Raw genomic sequence first — 8,524 nt, forward strand, 5'->3', positions numbered from 1 at the left:
CATCATACATTTTAAATTTTGAAATTGGAATTGGCTCCCATGAAAATGCCCCTTCAAACTGCTGTATATTATTATTTTTACAGTCATTTGAATTATATCTGCCTGAGAAACATTCTAAGAACTGAAAAGAAAACAATTCCTCTACTGTAATAGAATCTGCACACAACAATGGAAAAAGCTGAAATAGTAAAAATGTAAAGTGCTGTGGATCAGCAGTTGAGCACCAGCCCATACAGAGCTGATCGTTTTGGTAATCGTGTCTGAGCGCTTTCTCTCGACACACACAAACAATCCTCCATTCCATCGTCAACAATCTGTAAACACCATGTTAAATGGTGAAGCAAACCTGGAGTGTCTGGGCCACAACACAAAGCTCAGTGTTTGTTTTGTGATATTGCCATTTTAGAGTAAGACATGCTGGGACTGTTGGGGGCTCAGAGTGCTGATCCTCAACTAGGCCACACCATTGAGATGTTATTTATCATTTGGGTTTTTTTGTTTTGTTTTTTTGGCAACCTAGGAATCGTAATAGAGGATATGCATTAACATAGTTTTTTGGTTTGAATTCATAATATTATCCCCCTCAGCATCACTGAGGGGCATAACAACCTTGCTATGGCTGCTATGAATGGATAAAAAAGTAAAAGTCTTCAGAATCAACAATTTGATTTGTTTTGTACAGCATACTAAAACTCAGTAATCTGGGGATGTGGGGATGCTGCCAGTAATTCTCACAGTTCGCTAAACCCCTCCTCTGAACTGTGAATGTTCCATCACAGCTTAGCAACCATAAATTGGCACGGCAGACCCATCTGTAGTAAGAGAGATACTTCGTACCTATCCCCTTTCCAAACCAAAAACAGAAGAGCAAAAGTAAAAGGAATGTATAATTGCAGTGTGTTTGTCTTCTCTAACATAAGATGCAAACTGTTAATGTACAGCTAACTAGCTACAGTAGTAACTGTGTCCAAAATCACTCACTATATAGTGGACTATAGTTTGCCATTTTGTAGTGCCGTCCGAATGTATAGTGAGAATTATTATACCCTATATACTTGACTCAAAGTATCCCAGAATGCATCGTGAAAAGTAGTGTACAACCGATGGTCACTAACCAAGCGGTATATACCATCATGCATTACGCTGAAAGAAAAACAACGACGTTGATCTGGCACGTTTTAATTGTGCGACAGCAATTACTTAATTAACGGCACAGAGAAAATGACCCGAGTAGTGTTTTGTTCTTTTTACTGATGAGCTCAATATATAACTCCCTATTAGATAGTGAGTAGGGAGTAGTGATGAGTGATGATTTCGGACACAGCCCTACTGTTACAGTATTTACCAAGCAAGGAGCACATCATTAGCTTCCTATGTTATTTTGTGGGGTTACAGGTGTTGGGACCACTCAGACTCCACAGATGAATTTGTTCATTTGTGACTTTTAATGAACTTATTAGGAGACTGCATGCTCTTTTGTTCTGTAAACAAAGGAGAGCCATTGAACTCAGTCCCCCACAATCCTCCAGGTATTCACACCCAGGTGCTAGGTCACCCAGGCTCCAGCTACCATTGGTCAGTCTGACCTGTGACCTGTGATGTCACCAGGTTAATGAAAGGGTCAGCGGCCATTGTTCTTTCTCTTTCTCCTCACTCTTATGCCTAGACCTGATGGTTCGCTGAACCTCCGCGTGGTCTGCTCGCCGCAGATCCACCGACGAAAGGATAACAGATTAGGCCGCAACACAAGCGCCTGCCTTTGTCTTAAGATTTCTGGTTAGCTCACTGCTAACCGAGAGTAAGCAAGCTCACTTTCCTCTTGGCCTTTTCACTGCAGCCGGACAGCAATAGCTGTCCTCCAGCATGTCCTGCTTGGAGCAGACACACAGCAGAACTGAATCTCTCTGATCTTACTGCAGCACTGCAAAAGCCTGCCTATGATCCCTACAACAGTTAGCGTGAACGGCTCCTACATAAAGTCTGCCATAACTTTGCAAGCAACTAATGAAGTTAATGCCAAAATTGTTCACCGGCTTTTGGCACAATCGAATACTGCAATACTTTTATGCCAAAAGTTGAACTTTTGGCATAAAAGTAACACTGTATTTCAGAAAAAGAACATCATACCAACAGTAAAATATGTTAGCGGCAGTGTGATGGTCTAGGGCTGTTTTTTTTTTTGCCCAGTCTCTTTCTTATGGTGGAGTCATGAACACTGACCTTAACTGAGGCAAGTGAGGCCTGCAGTTCTTTGGATGTTGTTGTGGGGTCTCTGAATGGCTGAAGAAGAACAAAATGAAGACTTTGGAGTGGCCTAGTCAAAGTCCTGACCTGAATCCTATTGAGATGCTGTGGCATGACCTTAAAAAGGCAGTTCAAGCTCGAAAACCCTCCAATGTGGCTGAATTACAACAATTCTGCAAAGATGAATGGGCCAAAATTCCTCCACAGCGCTGTAAAAGACTCATTGCAAGTTATCGCAAGCGCTTGATTGCAGTTGTTGCTGCTAAGGATGGCCCAACCAGTTATTAGGTTTAGGGGGCAATCACTATTTCACACAGGGCCATGTAGGTTTGGATTTTTTTTCCATTAATAATAACAACCTCCATATTTGTTTGATGATCTGAAACATTTAAGTGTGACAAACATGCAAAAAAATAAGAAATCAGGAAGGGGGCAAACACTTTTTCACACCACTGTATATTCATAGGACGTACCTCACTCCGAGGAGGGTTTATCTCATGAAACGATCATCTCCACCTTGTGCCTAGATGGACTCACAGGTTCGTACATGCATATGTATTGGGAATGCAAGGATTTGAGGCTTTTTTGGGGTGAGGTTTGTGCTACTCTATCTGATGTACTGGATGTAGCTGCGCCATGTTCTCTCACTACTTTTAAATGATTCTGCCTCATTAAAATTAATGTCTTCACATTACTGCTACCAAAAAGATGCTGGCTTTATGTCGGAAACCTCCACATACAGTTACAAAAGCTCAATGGAGTTACACAAATATTGATACAATTAATATGGAACCATCAGTGGCAAGATTGCATGGTGCTAGAGCTGGTACTATTTCATCATGACAAGCGATGATAGATAAAATGAAGGAGTTGCTTTAGTCACAAAATCATTTGTTTTTATGGTTCAAAGACTAATTCATAGAAATAAGTGAAAATCCTCTTTTTACCTCCTACAACAGAACATTCTGTAGCCAACTAGATGGTAGATAGGGAGGATATAATAATTTTCTAACCAACTGAATATCTGTGAATGAAACTTAGCATATATATATATATATATATATATATATATATATATATATATATATATATATATCATCTTTTACAAAGGCTACTGTTTTCCTTAAATTTTCTCCCACAGTAAACAGACTTGAGTACTAAGTATGCTTGGATCCACTTGGGTATTAGACATATAGAAACACAGACCCATGACCCTTTGTAGTAAAACGACCCTATTAGACTGAGGATAATTTTGAGAGGTCCTACCCGGGTCATGGATCGGGTCTATGTTCCTCAGAACCAGGTGGACATGTGAAAACCTCTAATTTAGACAGATGGTACAGCTGTTTTGTGTGAGCAGGTGCCTAAATGTTAACAGACCTTTTTGTTAAATTATTCTGAAAACACAGAAACATGCAGTTATGAGCAGTGAGCTTTCCTTTCCCTCTACACTGATTTCATAGCAATACCTTGTCTGTCTGAAGTCTTTGTCATCATCATGCATATTGTCATAAAAGATCTCAAACGCAACAAGAATCCAGGTTTTTCCAGTAGAAACCTACATGTCTTTCTCCCTTACCCTAATTAAGAAAACAAGGTTTCTTTTTCATGACATTCAAGTAATCAGAATGGTGCAGAAAGCCAACAACAACACAGTTACCTAAGAGCCATTTCCTGATAAAAGCAGACAAGTGTGGGCTTATGTCTTAGTTCTGTAAGTATTATGTATATCCAAAGCATGATATAGGCCTGATATATCTCATTTAATCTACCCTTTAGAGCGCCATTGTTGTCCAAAATCAGAATCAGAATCAGAAATACTAATAAATACTAAAACTAATAAAAACGATTCAGTATAACACATCAGTGAAGCCACATGGTTGCACTGATTTTATTTCCCTTGCTCACCATTGCAGGCAGGGGAAATATGTGGAACCAGAAAGCTCATAGTGAAACTGAGGGCCGTGATCAATCATTACATCTGGATGCAAAAAGAGCAGGGGGTCACATAGTGACATGTCTCAGAGTTGTTGTGGATTGTTACATTTGCTCAAATGGAAGTGTATCTCTTCTGAAACGAATGAGTGACAGACGTCAACAACGCTTTCGGTTTTAATTGCCCCTTAGGCTAACTCCTAACCCATGATAGAACTTCTAAAAATAAGCGCACTGAGTGATAACAGAGTATCACTCGGCACAGCTACTTGTGTACCTCCATCACTGTGACAGCCTGATACAATACAGACACTATCAAGAGTAAAAACACCCCTTTTCATTAAAACACAGAGACTGAAACTTACAATTTTCCATAGAATAACTGTGGTCAAAGCAGTTCAAGTGCAAAGTCTTAACACATTTTATAGTTATGTTTTAATACAAATTAATACTTGCAAATTTCATAGAGTAAAGGGTTGTTGTGGTATGTGTTAGTGAACTGCTCCTGTTTTATTCTCACAAATAAATCATTTCTTCTCATATTTCTAACTCTTGCCCTTGTGCGGGATCGTTGATGGCTTTAACTCACTGACTCTGAACAGATAGATAAGACATATCTTATGTAAGGAGATATATCTCCATGCTGGTCACATCTCCGTTTTAGTTCATGAACTGTAAACCTCCAGTATTAGCAGCCCTAAGCCAAACACCAGCGTCAGAATATATGCAGCCAGGATATTAAGAGGGTCTCACCTGCTTGACATCATATCCCAGAAGAACAAAGTTCAGATCTGGAGAAACTGCAAACTTTGAGGCCTTAAAAGTTGCCTGTGGGTGGAACAAGAGATGGGTGAGGTCTTTGTTTCACAAAAAAAAACATTTTTTTCATTCAACTTTCTGAAACTAAGAATACTTCATAGATAGACTTGACAAACAAGCATTGTCTTGATGCAACCCCCAGAAGCATTCTCACAAACTGAGATCAGTGTTAAAAGTTACAGTTACAGTGATAACAGCAGGGTCAGAATACCTGCTGAGGGCAAAGTGGGTTTCCATTGTAACAATGATGCTCATAAAATAAAATGTTGGGGAAAAAATCTCCAAGGATTATCGTGATAAAAATAGTACTTTGGATACAACAAGAAATGTGACATTATTTTCATGCAATATTCTTTAAAATAATTATTTTTATTTTGTTGATTCTGGCATGTTGATTGTTACTGTATACGGCTTTGTGAACCCCAGTGGAAATGATTGAAATGATCTAAAAGCACAGGAAGAATGTCTCATGTTCGAAGAAAGACAGTAGCTAGCACTTACAAATGTTGTGTTTTTCAGCAGGAGTTCTGTCTCATTGCTGTGTGTGTTGACTTTCAAAATGTCTCCATCCCAGCTCCGAAAGATGATTTCCTCATCTAAGACAGAAACAGGCACGCTCAAAGTACTGCATGTAATTTCATTTTTTAAGAAATGCGTTTCTAAAGGGTTTGAGTAATTCAATCAGCTAACAGATAGGTCCTGAACCAAGAAACAATTGATTAGAGGTAGCCAGCATCTCAAATGTGAGATTGTTTTTCTGTGAAAGCTTTAGAGACTTAATTTTAAATTCCAGAGTAAATGAGTACAAAGTCATGTTTTTGCATGTTGGAATTTATAAATGGGCTTGTCGCTTTTTCCTTACCAATTTGTAAACCAACAAAATATAATTCAGTTTGCTGGAAAACTGGCATTTGTTGTATGTGAGAGGTAGCAAATATGACATGAGAGGTCACAGGTCTCTACACATGATAAGCAGTCTTGACTGCAGTCACCCCTGTTAATAATTTCAGCTATAAGCAACAGTGCATGTGTTTCGGTGGCAACCTCAGCCACATGGATTTGCTGTCATGTCGTGATCAAAGTTTGCATTATTTATGTGGCCACTTGATTTAATTTGCATATAACTGAAAAGCCCCGACCATTGTTAGTGTCTGGACCTCCATGTCAGACAGGAGACAGAATACAGTAAATAATGATGTTTAGTTTATTTTGCTCATTGTGATGTGTAATTCCCAACACCATTTTTACGAAACAAATAATACTCTGTAACCCAAACAACTTATTGTCAAGGTTTTGGGTTTTTAGTTTAGTCATTTCCTGTTTTAATTTGTAATACTCACCTCTCCTCATGTGTTTGGTACTTTACTTCCTGCCTTTGTGGGGTTTTTTCCCCCTCCAGTTTTGATTGTCTACCCCGCCGTGATTAGTTTCACCTGTGTGTAGTTATCCTTCCCTCACCTGTGTATTTAGTCTGTGTGTCTTCACTCCCTCCTGTCAGTTCGTCCCTTGGTCCATGTGTTACCGCCAGCCTTTTGTTTTCAGTTTTTTGGGATTTTTTTTCCTTAGTTTCCTTAGACCTTGCTTGTTTTCTGGATTTGTGATCCTTGCCTGCTCCCCTTTGGATTTGTTTGACTGTTTGGACTGCTTTCTCTGGAAATTAGACCTTTGCCTGACTCCACATGCTGTAAGACAATATCTTTTGCTTAATAAATCACTGAACTACACCAGCTCTGCCTTCTAGTCTGTATTTGGGTCCTAGTCCCTCGTGTTCCCTGTTTCCCTGCTTGACACACTACAGCACTTATACACAGTCCATGACTGAAAAGGGAGCAGGAAGAAGCGGGGAAAAATCTTATATTACCTGTCCCTTTCTTAATAATAACATAAATACGGGTGGTCAACCCTTTATTTTTTCTTTTCACAGATTACAAAAAAATTCCACAATACATACTCAAATAGTCAATGACAATCATCTTAACATAAATATTACTATTACATATTGTCCTTATTTTTTTCTATACATTTTCTTAAATTTAATAATATATGAGCAAGATTTTAAGTCCTTGTCCAGAGAATTCCACAGTAATATACTGAAATACACATCTGCTTTAATGTAGTATATGCATACGGACTTTTGAAATTAAATTTCCTTCTATAATCCTTGTCGTTCAATCTTTATATAAACAACTTCTGTAGATTTTCAGTCTATTTTTGGCTTTACACGTGACTAAACATTTTTAAATCCACTTAATCTTTAAATTTCAACACGTGACTTGATAAACAGTCTGTTGGTATGTTCTCTTACGTCAACCTTGTTTATAAGTCTTATTGCTCTTTTCTGTAATACATACAAAGGTTTAGTATTAGTCATAAACATGTTGCCCCACACCTCTGTGCAGTAACCAAAATATGGAAGAATAAGTGAGTAGTACAGAATATAAAGTGCAGCAAAATCTAAAATGTCCTTTGCTTTGTTCATACCTGCAATACTTTTACACACATTTCTATTTGTATATTCTATATGAGGTTTCCAAGTAAATTTGTGGTCCATTATGACCCCCAAAAATGTTGCTTCAAATATTCTTTGAATATGAACTCCGTCTATAGCCATTTTGATTTGATCATCCTTCTTTCGATTACCAAAAAGCATAAATTTCGTTCTATTCCAATTCAAAGAATTTATTTTCATCAAACCACCTCCAAGTTTGACCATTTTACATACTATACTATCTGTAATTATCTTTAAATCATGCCCAGAAAAAAAAAATACTTGTATCATCTGTTTCTATACAAATATAGAACCGAAATCTATTTCTACCTACGAGAAGACGTTACCAAGATCAAGGTGTTGGACGTAGCTGTGGACTTTTGGAAGGGAATTCTTGAATGATTGAAAATGGGTAATTACTGTAGAAAACTTGTCATGTATATAGAGGAACATGTTGTCTGTCAGTTAATTGATGTTTTAGATCAAAGTATTAAAAACAGGGTGAGTGATGTTTCATTGTGATGTATTATATCCTACTGTGTAACGAGTCAGTAAAGTGGCATGAAAAAGTTTGTGTCTCGCCAATGTTTTTCAAAAACCCCAGAGCAGGGAGCAGGACGCATGTCTGAGAAACGTTTCATGAAAAATCTGTTTTACAACCCCTCTCATCCGGGTAGTTTTGGAGGATAGGGTCGCCTCCGCAGAGCCGTGCAGGCTGAAACGAGGAAAAAAGTGAATGTAAAATGAGTCAAAGATTTTTTTTATCCGAGCAAGACGCTTATACTCTGCATAAGCCTGCCAGGATGAATTTAGTCAGAAATGGTTTTTGTACCACAACCCCTAAATCAATTTCAGGCAGACCTTTGCGACATGCAAGACGTCGAACATAACAATGGTTTAAATGATCTATTAACAGTCATCAATGTGTTTGGAAAAAAAGCCTACATATGAGCATTAAAGAAAAACACAGGAGCCGAGGCATTTGACTCCATTTTAAAAGACAGCCGGACCCCTGGGAAATTACAAATGGACGCAAGA

At 38.2% G+C, this 8,524-nt stretch overlaps 1 protein-coding gene across 9 annotated transcripts in view; it reads right to left on the reverse strand.

Moving 5' to 3' along the window:
- The window catches only part of LOC122885506 (inactive dipeptidyl peptidase 10-like), a 138,358-nt gene that overhangs the window by 49,722 nt on the left and 80,112 nt on the right, over positions 1 to 8,524 (reverse strand). For 8 of the 9 annotated variants that reach the window (XR_006380127.1, XR_006380126.1, XR_006380125.1 and 5 more), the window contains exons 4-5: positions 5,500 to 5,594; positions 4,933 to 5,007 (exon numbers count right to left, since the gene is read on the reverse strand). The exons of the other annotated variant lie outside the window; for it this stretch is intronic. Coding sequence is in view for 5 of the 8 variants with exons in the window: in XM_044216686.1 (XP_044072621.1) it covers positions 4,933 to 5,007; positions 5,500 to 5,594 (170 nt within the window). In the remaining 3 variants the exon portion in view is untranslated. The remainder of the gene's footprint in view (positions 1 to 4,932; positions 5,008 to 5,499; positions 5,595 to 8,524) is intronic. 9 annotated transcript variants of the gene reach the window in all.

The sequence above is a fragment of the Siniperca chuatsi genome, linkage group LG12 (genome assembly GCF_020085105.1).
Source record: "Siniperca chuatsi isolate FFG_IHB_CAS linkage group LG12, ASM2008510v1, whole genome shotgun sequence".
NCBI lineage: Eukaryota > Metazoa > Chordata > Actinopteri > Centrarchiformes > Sinipercidae > Siniperca > Siniperca chuatsi.